Genomic DNA, 19,483 nt, shown 5'->3' with positions numbered 1-19,483 from the left:
GGTTGTGCTCAAACCTACTGATTACTCCTGAACGATGTGGGTGAGGAAGACATGTCGACTCTTTAGCGGTCCAATAAAATCTGAAGGAATTGAGTTAAATCTCACTTGTGAGTAAACTCCTAAATATATTCTGTTTCACTCGGAAATATGTCAAATTACTGTTTCTTTAAATGCTTTAACTTTAAGAAAAGTGTTTTCCATCAGGTGAGTCTTTATAGAGTGAAAAGTTGGAGCGGTCCAAGGTGAAACTAAAGGTAACGTTGTGAGTGAGCAGCAGCTGCTGTGCAGTGGGACTTACATCAGTGGAGGTCATTGATAAAACCCGGTCGTGATCTTCCACCAGCTGTCTGAAGGTCGGCCTCTGTGACGGCACCGCGTGCCAGCACTCCCTCATGATCATGTACCTGAAACGTACCACATCAAGGGTTAGTTTTGTCTGCAGCTCATCCAGTAAGATGAAATATAAATCTACATCCAAGTCCTCTCACATCTCAGATGGACTGTTTCCAGTGATTCGTACTGGTCTACTTGATGTGCAGCTGGATGCTGATGCTCTGTAATTAAGGTTAAAGTTAAAGTAAAGGCTCATCAGTTTTGGGTTTTTACCAGTTTTCATTTTCTTTTGCTGTGTTTCCAGCTGCAAGAAGACACTGTTCACCACAGCTGACAGTAATGGAGGACATCATACGACAACCACAGACATGAGGAGAAAACCCAGATGAGTTGCTAACCGTTTATGATCGTGAATGGATCGCTCAAAGTAATCAAAACTGTGTAATGAATGGTTAAACTAAAGTCTTTTAAGTATTGAATTTTGTTTTATTGGTCTTTTGAGTCCAGATTTTCAATGTTCAAAACACTTTCACATTCAAGTTGTGAGTAGTAAATTGAGTACAACTGAATCGGAGTACAGAATGAATACAATCTGATTAAATGAAGACCCTGAGGTCCTTTATATTTTGGGGTATGTGGAGGTTTTTGCAAGCAGAAATTAATCAACCCGCTCTCTCTCCCAACTTGTCAAGTACCGACGCTTGGTCAGTGGCCCTCAGCGTCTTGATACGGATGCACCGAGGCAGCCTTTAGCGTCTGAGATGCATGAGGCTTTCGATGAACTCCAATGTAAACCCATTCACGTCATTAAACGGTCAGACTATCTGATGTAGAGCAAATAGCGAGAAAGTCCGCGTAGAACTGGTGGGAGGGGTGGACGGGTCAAACAAACACAGGACTTTCACCCAGAAGACCGCTGTTTGATTTTTACAAAATCTGTCACAAAACATTTGAGCACTGTGGTGAAGGTAACACAGCTTATAGTCTAAGTATATAGTATATAAGTATAATGCAGTTAGGGCCAAAGAGACAATGTACTACGGAGTATTAGGGCCACATTGAGGGAAAAAAAATCGGAGATTTCCAGAATAAGAGTCATAATAAAAAAAGTCGTAATATTACGAGAAAAAAAGTCGTAATATTACGAGAAAAAATGTCATAATATTACGAGAAAAAAAGTCGTAACTTTACGAGAAAAAATGTCATAATATTATGAGAAAAAAAGTCGTAACTTTACGAGAAAAAAAGTCGTAACATTACGAGAAAAAATGTCATAATATTACGAGAAAAACAGTCGTAACTTTACAAGAAAAATTATCATAATATTACGAGAAATAAAGTCACAACTTTACGAGAAAAAAAAGTCATAATATTACGAGAATAAAGTCATAACTTTACGAGAAAAAAAAAAAATAACACGTGAAATTACTACTTTAGAATATTGACTTTATAATCGTAATATTAGGACTATTTTTCTCGTAAACCTTTGACTTTATTCTAAAGAGCCGCAGGTTGCTGACCCCCTGGCGTAAGTAAACCTAAAAACTAAGTAAACCTACATTGGAAGTTTATTTTGAAAAGACACACTATGCATGTAACGAGCGTAAACTGCGGCGAGCGGCAGTATTTAACAAATTGGGAGTGAAACTGTGTTGGGTCTACTGTATATGGACTAGTCTGTTTTTGATTGCTTGAAAGAAAATGATCACAAGTGACATATTTGATTGATAAAATTACCATTATATAATAAACTCTTTGGTAACATTTACATAAAAATCACTTTTCAAGAACTGTGGTGTCCTTCCTTCCAATGCTTTTATCTACACTGAGCATCCTCCTGCTATAGTTATACAATATAACCAAGTATAATTCATAAAGACACCTACAGTTCGTGGGTGCAGTTGGCGGGTTTGTCCATCCGATGTCCCTCCTTCAGCAGCTTAAAGAGTTCTTCTACTGGGATCCCCGGGTACGGCGAGCCCCCCAGGGTGAAGATCTCCCACAACAACACCCCATAGGACCACCTGAACACACACAGTGAATACAGAGTAGAGGTCAAACATCACTCGGGGCCCGAAGCAGTCGAGAGGCTTGTGTTCCCCAGATAAACCCCATGAACCTCGTTGGGGATTATTATTGATCTTCAATAATGTTTACTGCTCTCAGTGTGAGAATCAGTTTGACATTCTTATTGTCTGGGACAGTCGGTCAATATGTGTAAAAATCAACAACTCGTCCCTCAAGCCAGAAAGGAGACAAGTTCCTAGTGAAGAAATCTTTAAAAACACTTCACAAATACTTAGTTTAATTTTCATAAAAGGTGCATTAATTTCCATAAAGAGCTGGTTACTGTAGTTCTTAGCAAACGTTACTCAAACAGGAGCAAATAGCGCATTTGTTGGGGACTATTTTCGGTGGCGGATTAATCCACATTTGGTGCTCTAGTGAGTATTTGTGGCAGCAGGACGCTGTATGTTGGACTGAGTCAGAGTTTCATTGTTGATTCATCTGACTAATCTGTTATTTTCTCGATTAATTGATTAGTTGTTTGGTCTATAAAATGGTGAAACATGTCGATCAGTGTTTCCCAAAGTCCAAGATGACGTCCTCAAGTGTCTTGCTTTGTCCACAACTCAAAAGATATTCAGTTTACTATCATAGAGGAGTAAAGAAACCAGAAAATATTCACATTTAAGAAGCTGGAATCAGAGAAGTTAGACTTTTTTTCTTAAAGAAATACTCAAATTATCAAAATAGTTGCCGATTAATTTAATAGTTGACAACTAATCAATTAATCTTTGCAGCTCTACTCTATTGCACAAGATAAGAAAATATATCAGGATATAGAATATAATATCCTTTAAGGGCTAATTTGCACAGATGTAACAAGCAGCATTGCTAAACATTGACTTTTATAACCAAAAAACTGCAAAACCAACTGAAAACAAATAAAAAACAGCTCAAAGAAGATCTGCAGCATATTAGCATTTTTGTATCTTGCTTGTGTTTCATCACTTTAATATTTTTGTTTTTGTTTTTAATCCACTGAGTCTCCAATGTGAAACTTTTAATAAAGCACAACTCTCGCATTTAAGCATGGATGTAAAAATGTGATCCATTTTTGAGTACCTTGATCCGGCCGTGCTAGCTCAAAAGGATTAATAACTAATAAAAGGGATTTAATCATCTTTACGTTGTCTTGAAGGCTCAGTTTTAAAAGCAAACTGAAAGTGTGGATGAGATCTTCTGACACATAATGCATCACGAGTACCACACTGTTTCCAAACAGTCCCTGACACAAAGTGAGCACAAAACCTGAACAGAGGAAGTTATTATCCTGCAGTTCCAGTCCAGCTGCTGCCTGTTCCACTAACGGTTGTACCTCTAACCCCGAACCATCCTCTCTTTTCTTTCTGTGTGAGGCAGCAGCTCCACTGAACTGCTGCATTATTCCTAAATGGCTAAAAAATGAGGGAAGTTTAATGAGATAATGGCGGTCTATTAACCCAGTGTGCTATTGTTCGTCCAGTGACTCAGAATCGGAGCCCTCCTCCTCCTCCCACTGCGGCCTGCTCAGCGGCTTTTAATCTAATTATCCTCGCTCCGGTCCAGAGGCTGGAAAACAGCCGCTACTGGCCGAGCTGGCGAGCTCTCCGTCCAAACACACAGTCTGAGTGAGAGAGACGTCAATATTAAGAGGTAAAACAGGAGAAACTGAAGAGAACAACCGGCCACAAAACTCTAACTCATTATCATGATTGTGTTCTGGACGTGAACAAGTCAGGTCTTTAGGTCCAGGACTTGGACTGCTTATGTTCACTGCTACTTGTACTTAGGGTAGGATGAATTTTCCCAAGCTATTAGACGGCTAATAGGAACAGGCAACACTTCGTTTGTCATCGGCAATAAAAGAATGAAGAAAAACATGTCTGTGATTTTAAGATTTAGACGATCTGTGTTCAGGAGAGACGTTCGTATTGGGTCGAAGCTGAACAATATTGGTTTCTTGATGCCGACACAATGCTGATGTTCAGACGCCACATCATTAGTATATCTGTTTGTGTTTGTGTATAAGAATAATGTATAATCATCACAATTTATATTGTATTTTATATGCATTGTATTGTACTGTATATATATACAGTATATATATATATATATACACAAAAAGATAACAACTAGTCAATACGATTAAGATAAATATGTGAGTAATAAATTTGTAAAAAGGTAATAATTATTCTATTTAGACAAGTTTAGGAAAATTAATTAGAACATATGTTTAGCTCAATAAGGAAGCTGTTTAATTATCAATGAATGACTTATGGAGAAGGGGTGGGAGTAAATAAGTTTGTACTTCTTCTCACTCCTTTCGAATATGTAAACCAAGGCATCAAGCATTGTATGTAAATATTACTTTCTTTTTGGCCGTCCACTTGTTTGTATGATTATTCTCTTTTTTTAAATTATTTTTTTATTTTTTTTATTTTACATGTTTGAAATGAAATGAAATGAAATTAGCATCTTTTAAAGCCCTTCTTAAAACTTTCTTTATAGTAAAGTGTTTATTTAATGTGTTTCTGGGTTGCTGGGTCATGGCCATTTTATTATATATTTTTTAATTTAATTTAATTTTTGTTTTTATGATCCCTTATGATGTTGTCTGTATTTTTTATTGTTGTTTCTGTTTTTTATCTGCTGTTTTTATTCTGGATGGCACTCTGTAATCTTGTTAAGAAAAGTGCTATATAAATAAAGTTTATTATATTATTATTATTATTATTATTATTATTTAGATAGCTGTTCATGTATCTTTTATATTTACACTCTTTCTTTACTTTATATTGCAACTGCAGCACAGCAGTCTCCATCAGGATAAAATGTTATCTTATCTAAATATTTATCCTCAAATTTGACCAGTTTAATGCCAAAACCCCTCCTCCAAAGTCTTCAGTATTTAATAAGTAATTAAGTAAGACAGTTGCATCTAGAACAACATAAAAGACAAAAATGAAGCCTGGATTTTTAGACATTTAAGTCACTAGAATACTAAAAAACATCTGGTTTCTAAATCATGTTTTCAGAAAATTAAGAATATCACAATATTCATGAGTCAATGCAAAAAAGATTTTGTCTTGTGCTGCATATTTTTTATGAACCAGCAGCTTATCCCCCTGAGGGAGCCGTGAGGTTTGTTCTCTGCAGCTTTTATAGACCGACACCTCTGAAGCTGTTCAAAATAAAATGCATGATATTGGCAGAGGGACAAACTCAAAGGCTGAAGAATTAAAATGTATATTATCGGCACTAAATAACCCTGATATCTGAATTTAATAAAGTGAATTCATCTCTAAAGCGTCACTTGGAATCCCAACGTGATGATGCAAATTACTTTGAGGCACGCTGCTTTTCTGCACAAAAAAAATGTGTGAAACAACTCTGTAAAATCCAACAGAAATGTCTCTGAGCGTTCTCACAGACAGTTCTGTCTTCAGAGCTGTAAACGTTTGGAGAGCTGTGATGCCAGTTGTGCCGTGAGAGCTGCTGCACGCAAAGCTTTGTTGCTGTTTTGCTTGTTGTTTGGTTTTGAGCGTGTGACAGATTCCATGTGTTTTAATTGTCTCCCGTCTGTTTCGGCGTAACAGATTTCAGTAAAAAAAACCATCACAGGGTCAGAAGTCAGATCCCCCGGGGTGTGTGAGAGTAAACTGGCTGCAGAGCGACTACTGTATGAAGGGAGGAGGAGGAGGAGGGAGGAGGTTTGGCGGGAGGATTGACTCTGTAATCCAGACCTGCTGAAATAACAGAGCGGGCTGATTCTCTCCTCTCGGCTCGTTCCCAGTCTAGTGTAATCACACGGCGAGCCCGTGTTGACAGGGGCCCGTGTTTGGCTTGGATGGCTGTGCTGGGGACACAGCGTCTGGCTGGGGGAGCGGTTTAGTGGGGGGGGTTCAGCTACTGCAACACAGATTGACTTTGTGACCTCCTCTCCTAAACTCGCCTTTCTTCTCCTGAACGCAGCCAACACAGGAGCAATCAGAGGTCGTGAAAGGTGCGTTTGTCTACGGCGCCGATTCCTTTGAAACAGCCTGAGGGAACACCTTGTGATAAATCCGCTGACCCTCTTATCGCCGTCTGTTCCGGGGGCAGATTGGATTTACTCTTATAAAACATGATAAATCCACTGACCCTCTTATCTCCTTCTGTTCTTGGATTTGCGCTGACAAAACAACAGCAAGTTGCCGAGGGTCTGTTTGTGTTTCTGTCTCTCTCTGATGTCGCGTCGGGAGATTAAAGAACAAACGCTAGCGAGGAATGTGGAGCCGCTGATACACAAGAAGCTCAGGATTATATCAAGTGAGCGCAGATGACAGCGAGCGGGAACGCTGTGATTCCATATTTCACACACGCACACAAACTGGAGCTTTTGATGCTAACGCGCTCAGTCACGATATTTCAACACCCGGATTCCTCTCCGGTGTGCAGCGGCTCCGCATGAGCGGGCAGTTGGCATGCGACAGGTTGGTTTGTGCAAACTCACACATCGCTCTGGTGCGTGTAGACCCGGTCGAACAGAGCCTCCGGAGCCATCCATTTCACGGGCAGACGACCCTGCAACAACAGAAGAACAGCAGAACCGCTTAGATCAGCAGAACCATTCTGTACACAGCAGACAGCAAAACACGGACCCGAACACACAGAGTCCAGATACCTTGAACTTCAGCTAGCCACATTCATTCACCAGGTATACAGTGTTACGTCTATAATTGTCTCTTATGAACTCTCTGAACTGTTCCAGCTCACTAAACTGAACTCGGAGTATCTTTACCTGCTTGGACATCAAATATAAACTATAAAATCTGTATTATTCTATCACATAATTCGATTTTGCAGCCTAGAAGAATCATGAACCGCTGCAGAATATTTAATGCTGGAAACAGTGGCCCCCCTGGTCTCACAACACCTTCTCTTTATGCAACATGATTTAGCCAATGCCATTATTTATTCTGACAAAGAATCCTGATGGAATGAGACTCACGTTGGTGGTCTTTTTGTAGTAGTCTATATTGTGCACATCTCTGGCGAGACCGAAGTCGGCGATCTTCATAACGTTGTCCTCTGTCACAAGGACGTTTCTGGCCGCCAAGTCTCTGTGGATACACTGAGGGAGGAAGTACAAACACATCAAACACACGTCGAAACACACACATATTCTGGTACACAATGCACTGTAGGCTGACAACTTTCATTTACCATTGTCAAACTTTCCCGCCCCTTCATGACAAATGCTAACTTCCAACTTATTCCACACCATTAAGTAACATTAAAACTGATATAAGCCTAATGCCAGGTCTCAGAAACCTCAACCTGAAACAGCATTTGCATTATGAACATTAGCGACGCAGCATCGTGGCGGCTGACCTTCTGCGAGGCGAGGTACTCCATGCCTCGGGCCACCTGGTAGGCGCAGGACACCAGGTCCTTGAAGGTGAGCTGCTCGTCGGGGATTTTACAGGTGTCGAAGGAGTAGTCCATGCCCGGCGGCCGCCGCGCCCGCAGGTACTCCCTCAGGTTGCCCTTAGAGGCGTATTCCACCAGGACGTACAGAGGACCTGAAAGGCAACACAGAGAGCTCAGAGTCACTAACAGGACACAACTATTATATTAATCATCTCTATTCTGTAATGAAGCGTGGCCTCACCGTCCTGCGTGCACGCTCCCAGCAGGTTGATAATGTTTTTGTGTTTTCCAATCATCTTCATCATCTCCATCTCTGACACCAGGTCGGACAAATCTTTATCTGTGGCGTCATCTGGGACAAACAAAAGAGAGTGTTAGTGTGGTGAACATCTTCTGACAAAGGACAACAATGCAGGAGAGAACAAAGACTGAGACCAGACAAATTAAATTATTATGTGTAGAGGGAATGCATTTAAAAACAGAGAGAGAAAGACACAATTCTGCTTTTGTGTGATTAATTCGCACGACGAATTTTTTTTTCTAACTATTGTTTTTGTCATGTGTACTTTCCTGCAGAACACAAATATTTCGCTGCGACGAGACCTTCAAAAAGTTTCCTTGAGACCGGTCTCGAGACCAAGACTGATTACGAGTACTACAACACCATACAGCTTTTCTAACGAGATATTTAAAAATGAATGGAGACACAGCTACAGTCAAGGTCGTGTATTAATTTGTGAAGAGCAGCCACAAGAACCACTAACCTTTCAGCATTTTCACAGCAACAGTGAGCGGCTTGTTGGGCTTCTCCTTGTCGATGCCGATGGCCTCGGCCATCACCACCTGACCGAAACAGCCCTCGCCCAGAGGTTTCCCCAGAGTCAGCCTGGAACAAAAGCAAGACAGTGTCAGAGCTGGGATTTGTGCTGCAAGCAGTGCGGAGGTTTTTTTATTTTTTTATTTGAATAACACTGATTTGATTGCCAAGTGTAATAAGCGTGGAGGAAGGTGTCGGTGTGACCTTGATGTATTGACGGCTGACATGTTTTCACAGCACATAACGTTACAAGGACAACAGCACCAAATCTGTCAACTCTGAAATATGTTGCTTGGCAGCGTAAAAAAAAAAGAAAAAAGCCACAGCCCACCATGTTTTCTTTCTGACAGGCGTTTAGACAACAGTGATGAACGCAGATCTGTGGAAGCATTTATTTTTTTCTCACCGCGTTCGAGGAAACTCCCATTTGGGATCGGAGGGCAGCTCCAGCTCTGACACGTTGGCGAGCATCGGCCCGTCGCTGGATGACAGCCGGGCGATCCGGACCAGCGGGGTGTTGGAGTTCATGGAGGAGTTTGAATCCAAGGACACCTGCTTGGGTGCAAAAAACAAACTGTTATAGACTCTGAAAACGGACGAGGTGACGTGTGATGAAACGAGGAGACAGAGGTAAGGGAGGAACATGACCTATGACCCACACAGAGCATTTAAACTGGATAATAGTTTAATACAGAGAGATAAAAACTAAGCTATTCATCCATAACAGTGAGATTTAATCATCATAATTCGAAAAAGTCTTAGTTTATATTGAAATATGTTTTGTAATTATCTTTTTTCAAGTCAAACTGTTGCTAACTCCCACCCCAAAGACATATTTTTCAATCGTAAGTCTAATTGATTTTAAATGTCAAAGACGAAGCCAATAACCCAGACATTGAAATAGTAAATATAATTAAACCTGCTGTGTTAGAAAAAGAACATTTTTAAAAATATTTCCCTTTTTAAATTTAAAAAGGCCACCAAGTTCCTGATGTAAAAACAACATTTAAAGACATGTCTCAGGACCAACGTCAGAGCTCTTTCAGAGTTTCTCTGAAAAACAGCCTGACTTCTGACACCGGCGGTGACTTTTACAAACAGCCGGCCCGCGGCGGTGCACAGGAGAAAGCGGGCGCTAACAAAGACGAATGAAGGAGGGGAGCAGAGGTGGGCGAGGAGCGCGTGGTGAGGTGGGATGGACGTCTCTATCCATCAGCCAGCTCCATTTCCAGAGTGGCGGTCGTGCTGTCGCCGAGCCCCGCGGGCTCGACGTCCTCCCACCATTTATTTTTTGTGCTGAAGGCTCCGGCCTGCTTTTGATGAATCTGTTTGTGTCTGCCAGCCTTCAGGTGGGGTCCCTCAAACAAACATGTCCACTTACCCGACTTCCCTCCTAAACTTCTCCACTGGAGGAAAATGAGAAAAATGCTGTGAAGCTTAAAAAAAACAAAACAGCCCCGAACACAATTTCAGAGGCATGAAAAGTAATATCTGATAGAACATGCCAGGGGGTTTATGGGAGATTTACTCAGAGTTATGAAAAAGAAAGGAGAGAAGCGATGAGATTAACTTTACAAAAACGAAGCAAAGATTACAGAAAAATGCAATAAGATCTTTCCCTGCACTACCTTATAAGAGCATGTATATGAAGGTAGCAGAATAGAGACGATTTACAATTAGAGCATCTTCCTGAAGAGGAGCTTTCTACCTCATCTAACCTAACAAGGCTGCTTTTGTGTAACAAGGACTAATTATTTTACAGCCTTTCCAGATACATTTGGTTTTAGTCATGTGTTGGTTTTCCAAGAACTGACTTTCAAGTATTTTTTTTCTTTTCTAAAAATGCATCTTTTAGCATTTTAGAGGAGCTCAACCCTTCAATCATGAAGCTGGAAAGCTGGAGCTCGCTCAGAACAACCACACAGCGTCTGTGGGAGTCCAGCAGGGCGGGGCAGGATGGATCAACTCTGCTTTTTACTAGGGGTGCACCGGTACCGGATCAGATATTGGGCTGATACAAACAGTTGGATCGGTGACAATGGGGCCGATCTATTCAATTCACTTCTGTGCTTATATACTGTATACATTATAGTCTGGAAATGTAATTCCTTTTAAAGTTTTGACCAATTTGTGGCCTCATTAAAACAGATTTAAGGTTTTAACAGGTTCCTGTTCATTTTGAAGATTTTTTACCACGTTGCTGGTGTACAGTTTATTATTTTAACAATAATAACAATTTAGTAAATGTATATCTATATATTTAATTTTGTTTTACAAAGTTAAGGAAGCAATGTTTAATGAATGATCCCAGTCTCTTCCACACAGTGAGGCATCCAGCTTATTAATTAAACACTGGTATCGGATCGGTACTGGCCGAAAGCTGGATCGGTGCATCCCTACATTTTACACACATTCAGATGATCTTTGCATCAGCGGTGCAATCACCAAAGATGGAGGACATTCTGGGTCACACATATAGCAAGAAACCAGAAGAATGAGAGCCACGCTGCACCGCCTGAAGATTATATAAGAGAAAGAGGTAAAGAAATAGGAGCTCAGATAGAGGTCTTTTGATCAGAGTAACGCGGAGCGAACGGAGGAGAAGATGAAGGTGAAGGTCGATTAATTAGTGTGGAGAGGGAAAGCCTGCAGAAGGAACTGGTCTTCAGAATGACTTTTTTCCCTTCTTGGACATGTCTGATTCTCGTCCTGATGAAGCCACTGATGAACTTTTTTCCCCTACCCATCTAGAGAGCCCAACCCGTCCGAACAATCTTGCAAAAAGGACATCATTCCTACTACTTAAATTGTGAGTTAAATTGATTAATTAATCTGGGAAACATACCTTTAAACTATAGAATCAAGTCCATAAATGATAATATACCAAAATCCCCAGATATCTGGATCTACGTCAAATCATAACCAACCCTGAACTCCTCAAGGATTGTTAGTATATAGTTTCATATTCAGCAGACACATAAAAGAAAGCAAATGCATTTTGGTCTCAAACAGGACTCGATTTATCTTGTCCTCGTCTGTATTCTGTTTGAACTTGGTCTTGGATTTGACTCGGACCTTGTCTCGAACGCGGCGCCCTGAGAGACAATGACGTGAAGAGCTGTGCAGACTGCGAGGCCGTGGTGCCGATGCAGCTGCTCCACTTTATGTTTCTCTCCAAACAGTTGAGGGGGCGAGTGTGCGTTACACAGAGTGAAATCTAAAACTAACACTGACAGTCACAGGAGGGCATAAATATCCCTGAGCTGAATCTGCTCCAAGATAAATGTGAACACATGTCACCAGTGTGATGCCTTCCAGCGTCCACGCGACGTCATCAACGCAGCAGGACGGAGAGAGATCCACCACGGATAGACGCACAATAACGTCTCTATTTATTTACACTCTTAGCTTACGTGGGTCCCGTCCTGCGAGCAATTCGTCTTTGAAAGTTATAGAAGTTGAGAAGACAGATATTGCAAATGCACACTCTTCTGAAGGTTCCTCGTTGTGGCAACGATGCAGAAAAATTGCCCCGTTTTTCCTCGACTCTCCATAACTAGCTCAGGGTGCTTCCTTGAGTTAATAACTTTACTCCTTCCTTGACTTGTTGAGGTTGTTTTTCAGAGTAATCTAAATTCAGTTCAGTTTGAAGAAGAAAAACTGCTGAAAACAGCATCTGATGCAATGAATGTGTTAAACAAGTTCCCGATATGATTTCCTACAACTTTCTGTGTCTAAAATACACCCTCGGGAATTCAACGGTTTTCCCTGCAACCTCTGTAAAGTTTGCTGAAATGTTGCAAAAACATAGTTTTTCATGCACTGATCAGTTTTGAGATTTTGGGGCTATTTGTCTTCTATAACATGTCTTCTTTCAGACTAGTGGAAAGAAAACATCCAACATACACATTTAGGTGTTTATTTTACTACTTTGTCTATTTGTGACAGTAGATTTCTCCTAAATTCACCAAAAGTTAGCATTAGATAATGCCTCATTTTCATATTTAAACATAACCTTTCAGAAAAATTGTAATACAAAAGAAATTGTCTTAATGTGAGCAACCAACAGGGGAAGTTTCATGGTGATATCTATTAGTTGATTTTTTTACCCTATTTACCTGTAGTTTGTTCAAAATGTATGAAATTTAACAATACATATCTTTAAAGGACAGTTTATCTCAGACACTTCAGTAGCATTTACATCCACCAAACTTTCCAGTTTCATTCCTATCTATATTCTGAACGTTTTTACGGAGGAGTTTGTTCATATATCATTCAGAATCTGATTTATAGAACATTTTATTCCTAAAAACATGGCGAAAATTGATTTTTTTATGGCTGTAACAGTATTTTCTGATTTATGGAGTGATTAAAAACAGATATCTAAAATCCCCTCTATAAAAATCTTTGACTCTAATATGCCAAAAAAAATGAAACAATAATTTTGAACCTGGCTTTATCCAATGTTCAGATTTCTGTTCTGGAAATGTATGAAAATTAGCACATATTTAATATGATAATGACTAATTTGCATATTTGAACATACATTTTCAGAAAACTTGTAATACAAAAAATATTTTTCTCAATGTAAGTAATCAACTGGGGAAGTTTCATGGTGATATCTGTTAGTTAAAATTTGTACCCTATTCACCTGGGGTGTCTCCGCCCTTAACGATTTGCTCAATAACTATGGCAAAAGTACCTCAGGGATTCCTGGTATAGTTTTTTCTGTTTTCTTGCAGGTTATATGATGTTTTCAACGCAGTTTTGTGAGTGAAAAAAGGCCAGATTCCTACATATTTTCAACCACATCATCTGCATAATGTTGGACATACTGTATATTATATATATTATACATATGCTAAAAGCTAAGCTAAACAGACAGGGAGAGAGAAAAAGAGGGAAAAGTGTTCATACGAATCTTGTATCTACTTTCTGTTACCTGTCTCTTGAGGGGGAACTTGGACAGTTTCTGCACGGGCGGCGTGGGCAGCGTCTTCTGCGTTGTCATCCTCATGCGGCAAAGGACGACGATGACCACGGCGAGAATGAAGAGTACGCAGCCCGTCACGTAGATGAGGATGTCGGCGTAGTAGTCCTCCTTCTCCGGGCTCACTGCTTTGGGAGGAAGAGGAGGGACGCAGGATGTCAGTCAAAATATAATCAATTTATATACTTTATTCATACTTTTCCACCGCTAATCTCACTAAAAATATTTCTTCTTAATAATTAAAAAGAAATATTGCTTTGCTCAGTAGCACATTTTCACCTGAACAGATTCTAGGAAGCCGTTTTTTTTATGGAATAACATTTATAAATCAAAACAGATCCAAAAGTAATCAGCCAGTTTTATCCTGCAGCAGGTAATTGCACCTGTGATATGCTTCTCCCCGGGGAGGTAATTATTGTGTTGAACACCGAACACACAAAAAATGTCTTTAAATTGCCTCGCAGCCTTGAGACATTTAAACAGACGATCTGCTCTGATTAAAAAGCGTCTTTCAGTGGAGGCCAGATTGCATGTTCGGCTCGTCCAATTAAAGGGCTGATGACACAGTTTGCGGCGTGTTAACAACTAACAAATGACGATAATGTGCGATAATTAGGTTTGAAAATGAACCTCAAAGATTGTGCTACTGAGCAAACAAAAAAAAAGTACAATATCAGTCATAGTTTGAGTTTATAACATGTGAGGTGGAAGAAAAAGAGTCCAAAGAGCTGCAGGGAGAAGAGGAATATACCTGGAAGCACCGTGAGCCAGGCAGAGTGGTAAGCATAGCCGATAGAGTTCCCTGCCAGACAAGTGTACTCGCCCGCATCCTCAAAAGACACATTGGTCAAGAAGAGAACCTCTAGCTCCTTATCTGTAGTGTTAATACCAGCCGTCTGTGGAGGATGAGAGGGGGAAAAGATAGAGACAGAGAGAGAGAGAGAAGAGATATCATGAGCCCAAAGCTTCTTAGAGGAAACACCAAATACACCCTGTAGGAAAGGACAGCAGTGAGGATCTGAGGGAGTCAGCAGCAGAGTTGTTTTCTTCTGCTGACAGCACCGACACCGACACCTGAAAACACCCAAAGCAGCACCTTCACCACGCTGAGAAAGAAGCCTGCTGGTTCAATCTAAAACCACACGCAGCCCAGAAAGTTGTCACACTGCAAAACATCTTCTTATCAAGTCACTTTAACTGTTATAAAGTCCTAAAAGTGAAAAAGTCTGGCATTGCAGTTAAGGCTGGGTGATATGGCCAAAACCTTCTATCATGTTCATATGTCGATAATGATGTACAGAAAGCCGGTCATTGTTGTAAAAGAATCCCCGACAAGCTGATGCTGCACCCCGACACAAAGCGGAGAGGTCTCTCATTGCCTTGAAATTCTTGGAACACGTTGAATTATCAGTTGAAATATATTTACTGCAATGTCAGATTTTATCACTTAAGAAACCAGAATTTTAACGCTCAGTAATCGACAAAAATTACTTGATAAGATGTGTATTTTTGCAGCAGGCATTTTTTGTTTTTGACAGGTTTAGAGTTTTCTGTCAGTTGCTGCGACAACACACGTGAGTTTAAAATTAAACCAGCGTAAAGTTTACTGGACGCCAAAGCAAAGCAGATCCCTTCACCAGAAACGATGGCACCTCGAATGTGGACAACGAGAAAGTTTCTTTCTTTTTAGACGTCTCAAAAGCCTTTGATGCAGTTAATTATAATATTCTTATATTTGAGAGTCAAACTTGGACTTCAGGATGTTGTTCTCAGATGTTTATTTAGCTGTATATATTTGTATCTTTTGATCTTGAAGTTTTTAGGGGTGCCTCAAGGATCTATTCTGGGCCCAGTTTTTTTTTAAATACACTCAAATTGTAAAGATTTTTTTTTACCATTACACATGAACCCTTAAGATCCCTAACACAATATATATCAATCAAATGATGCTAATTTTTCAGTTGATTCAGCTGAGCAAACTTGCATTCAGTATTATAAAGAAAAAGACTTACAAAGACTTATAAATAACCTTGAAATCACTCAAAGAAGAGCATCACTGCAGTTGTGGCTTTTCCCCTTTTGACTAATGGTTGGTGTGATGACCAGTGGGGGAGTTTCAAACCCAGTTTGTGATGTGGCTTGGTAGGGGGTGGAGGGTGGGGTGGCGGTGGAGGACTCTGGTTCCCCAGACCTCAGTAATGAACAGTGACATCCAGACCCAGTCATGAATCAGAGTCCTGCTGCATGCTTTCATATAAAAGCACATTAATACAGCTGGAGAATGCACTCCCGGGGAAATCAATACCGCTCTCACTGTGAGTGTGTGTGTGTGTGTGTATGCGGCATGGTTTGGTCGTTGGGGGGGTTTTACGTGGTCTTTTATATATGCCTGTCTGTGTGTGTGTGTATGTGTGTGTGTGTGTGTGTGTGCGTGTGTGTGTGTGTGTGTGTGTGTGTGTGTGTGTGTGTGTGTGTGTAAAGGTGGCGAGGCTTTTGAAGTTGTCGCAGTAATTAAAGGTGTGATATTGTGTTTGTTATTGATCGGGGAGGAAGACAAAGTGGCACCAGGCGTTAAAATTGATGATAGCTACGAGCTAACAGAGTGTGAGCATTTAAACTCCCAGCAGAGGAATGTGTGTGTGTGTGTGTGTGTGTGTGTGTTGTCCTATTAGCAAGCCAATGAGCCAATGAAACCCACAACCAAGAGGAGCCCCGCAGAGAGGAGGAGACACAGCAGAGGATGAGATGTGGTTGAAGGCGGCCGTCGCCCCGGAGCTCAGGATTTACCTGGTTTGTGTATCTTAAGCCAGAAAGCGTTTTCCGACTTGCCTACAAAGTTTGAGGCGCGGCACCAGTACTTCCCGCCATCTCGCTTTGTTACGTTGGACAGTTTCAACTTACTGTGGGCCTCAGTGTGTTTACTGATAACACTCTGTGGAGGGAAAATTGAGAGGCACAGTGACGCCTTTACAGCGGATTCCTGCAAGAACACATGTACAGAACATATATGCAAACACACACACACTCAAATATACGACAAGCATTTTACAGTCGTGTTTGAGTACGGATTAACTTTAGAGGTGTAGATATTTTTGAACTTGGGAGAGAGCTAGCTCTTTTCCCTGCTTTATGCTAAGCTAATGGATAATAGAGTGCTGCAGGAATGAGTCCTAAACCCGTAAATGAGTCAGCATTTTAGCACTTTCGGTTCCCTCATCTCGAAGTCAGTGGGTTTTTGGTGCCTGAAATACGGTCTGTGGTTAAATTAAAGGTCTTATTGATAACATTTTATATAGACAAATATCTTTTTTTTTAAATAATACATCTACACAGCCTTTAGAAAGGTGCCGCATAAAAGTATGACTGTGAATTAATCATTTAAAAATGTTGGCCGGTCCAAAATGAATGTTTTGTTTACCTCCGTGGAAGATATCTGACGTCTGGTTCCCACTCCTAACTAGGCTTGTGAGCCAGTAATATAATGACGATGATATCACGCGGTATCTCTGGGTCGTCAGTTTGTGTGGAAAAAAACAGATAAATGGCTGAGATTGACGTTAAGTGCCTGGCAATGACTTGTTGTGAAGTGATTGCAATGGAACAAGGGAGGGAGAATGAAACATCTAGTGGCTGAATGTTATCAACAGCACCTTTAACACAAGCTTAAGAGATTTTAACATTTTGTTCTACGGTATCAAATACGTCAGTAAATATCCCACTTTTGAATTTTGAAGTTTGTACGTATCTTAAAAAAGGCGGTTACTAACAAGTGGCTAAATGAGACTACTATACTTCATTACTCCGAACTCTAGTCCGCCTCTAGCTTAGTGGTGGTGACGTGAAGTCATGCGACCGTGGTGTAGTTTGTTTATAGCCTAACGGGCCATTCACACAGAACGAAGTATTATTATTATTATAAACGTTTGTTTGCCACAGAGCTTATTTTCTGCAATAATCCAAAAATCCAATGGAAAAATCCAATTTCCTTTTTGTCGAGGGAACCAGGTCGATGCTAACTTCCAACCAAAATGATGTCATCCCTGCAGCACTCTATCATAACTTTAGGCTCTGGCTATTGATATCAATCTTCTCATCTAACATGAATAAGTGCGTTTCCCAAAATATCGAACTATTCCATTAAGTATAATACTTTTCCTTGTAACGACTTTGAAATCGGCCTTCAAGTATTGCTTAATTACATGGAAACCTGGACGCACACACACAGGCTGTCTGTCTGTGAGATTAAAAGCATTACAACGTCAAACCTGTAACATCACACACACCTACTGTACACACACACACTGTACACACACTGTACACACACACACTGTACACTGCATACTCATAGTAACACAAGCTGTCTATTGGCAGATTAAAGGCATTACAGTATGTCAATCTTCCCAAAGTGTGCACGCTGCGTGCATAAACACACGCTAACACGCGCTCACACACACATTGCTGGTGGCGGGCTCTCCAGCAGAGAAACTGCAGATGAATAATTAAACGGGCAAAGCACATAAAGGAGAAAACATATCATGTTTTATGGTTGCTTAATGAACATCCAGGGCTCGGCTCCAGACGTCGCCCTCTCTCTCTCTCTCTCTCTCTCCCTCTCCCTCCCGCCCCACGCCGGGGTGAGTCGCTCATCGTTAACTCTTTTTCCAGGCATCAAAAGAGCGATTCAGGCATTTCTTAAAAAAAAAAAAAAATCTAGCATGACCCCCTCCTCCCAGCCTCAGCTGTATTTAACTCCTGCACTGTATGCCACACATGAGATGTTGCAGCAGAGAGTCTGAATGAACTGTGGTGGGACCAGAGAGAGACACAGATCTCAGTAAATACTGTTTCAATTATGTGGTAGTCGAAAATAGAGCGTGGAGCCGCGGTCTGGGCTGACAGGCTTTCTTTCTTCCCCCCTCCTTCTCTCTCTCCCTTTCTCCTCCTCTTTCTCCCCGTCTCTCCCTCCTCTATATCAGACAGGCACCTCGTTACTTGAATATGCTGGAAATTTTACATATCGGCCTCGAGTTGGAGCAACTTTTTTCTGTAAAAGTCGCCGAGGCAATCAGATTTAGAAACACTTCTGTAACACTTCCAACACGGCTGACGTCTGAACGCAAAAGGTTAAACAAACCACCCAATTCGACTGCTATCAGGCCATTAAATGGGTGTTATCAGTCGCTATAAGCACCATAGATGTGGGTCAATAGGGGCCTACTATGCCTACTATGTTGTAAAAGTGAAAGTGAAACACATTCTAAGGTTGTAAAACTGAATGAAATGTTACGTTTTGAACACAAACAAAAAGGCTTCTTTAGGTTTAGGCAACAAAAACAGTTTGGTTTAGGGAAAAACATCACGTTTTGGCTTAAAATAACGGTTCTAAAGTGAAAATAACAAAAACAACTACACATTGTTGGTTTCACACGGGATGCGAACCCCGGCCTCCTGGGTGAAAGCCCTCATACTGGGTGTAGTAGGTCCCTATTGACCCCCCATCATCTATCAGCGACTACATCTAGTAATAAACTTGTAATTTAATTATCACTTCTTATTCATGAAGAATAAAAATGTCTGTTTCAGGCAGTTTAATAAATTATGAAATACTGTGAATGAGTCAACTTTAAAGGAATAGTTTAAGGTATTAAACTATTAAATTTAAGGCATACCTTTGGACGGAGCCAGGCTAGCTGTTTCCCCTTGTTTCTAGTCTTTATGCTAAGCTAAGATAACTAGCTTCATATTTACTGTACAGACAAAAGAGTGACATCAATCTTCTCCTCTAGCTCTTTGTGAGAAAGTGATAAAAGAGATCTCAAACTTAGTAAATCCCAAATAATCACCAGACCATCAGTTTCCCCTACATTTTAACTTCTATGCCAACT

At 40.7% G+C, this 19,483-nt stretch overlaps 1 protein-coding gene across 11 annotated transcripts in view; it reads right to left on the bottom strand.

Annotated features, from left to right (window-relative positions):
* The window catches only part of fgfr3 (fibroblast growth factor receptor 3), an 86,883-nt gene that overhangs the window by 7,308 nt on the left and 60,092 nt on the right, over positions 1–19,483 (bottom strand). For 2 of the 11 annotated variants that reach the window (XM_037746980.1, XM_037746985.1), the window contains exons 8-18: positions 14,350–14,494; positions 13,551–13,726; positions 9,015–9,163; positions 8,556–8,677; positions 8,033–8,143; positions 7,753–7,943; positions 7,370–7,492; positions 6,872–6,942; positions 2,220–2,357; positions 489–554; positions 299–404 (exon numbers count right to left, since the gene is read on the bottom strand). In XM_037746980.1, coding sequence (XP_037602908.1) covers positions 299–404; positions 489–554; positions 2,220–2,357; positions 6,872–6,942; positions 7,370–7,492; positions 7,753–7,943; positions 8,033–8,143; positions 8,556–8,677; positions 9,015–9,163; positions 13,551–13,726; positions 14,350–14,494 — 1,398 coding nt within the window. Of the gene's footprint in view, positions 1–298; positions 405–488; positions 555–2,219; positions 2,358–6,871; positions 6,943–7,369; positions 7,493–7,752; positions 7,944–8,032; positions 8,144–8,555; positions 8,678–9,014; positions 9,164–13,550; positions 13,727–14,349; positions 14,495–16,385; positions 16,531–19,483 lie in introns of all 11 variants that reach the window. The other 9 variants (XM_037746986.1, XM_037746989.1, XM_037746981.1 and 6 more) reach the window with 8 other exon arrangements.

The sequence above is a fragment of the Sebastes umbrosus genome, chromosome 16 (assembly GCF_015220745.1).
Source record: "Sebastes umbrosus isolate fSebUmb1 chromosome 16, fSebUmb1.pri, whole genome shotgun sequence".
Taxonomy (NCBI): domain Eukaryota; kingdom Metazoa; phylum Chordata; class Actinopteri; order Perciformes; family Sebastidae; genus Sebastes; species Sebastes umbrosus.
The sequence above is the reverse complement of the archived record's forward strand: the minus strand, read 5'-3'. Positions and strand labels throughout refer to the sequence as shown.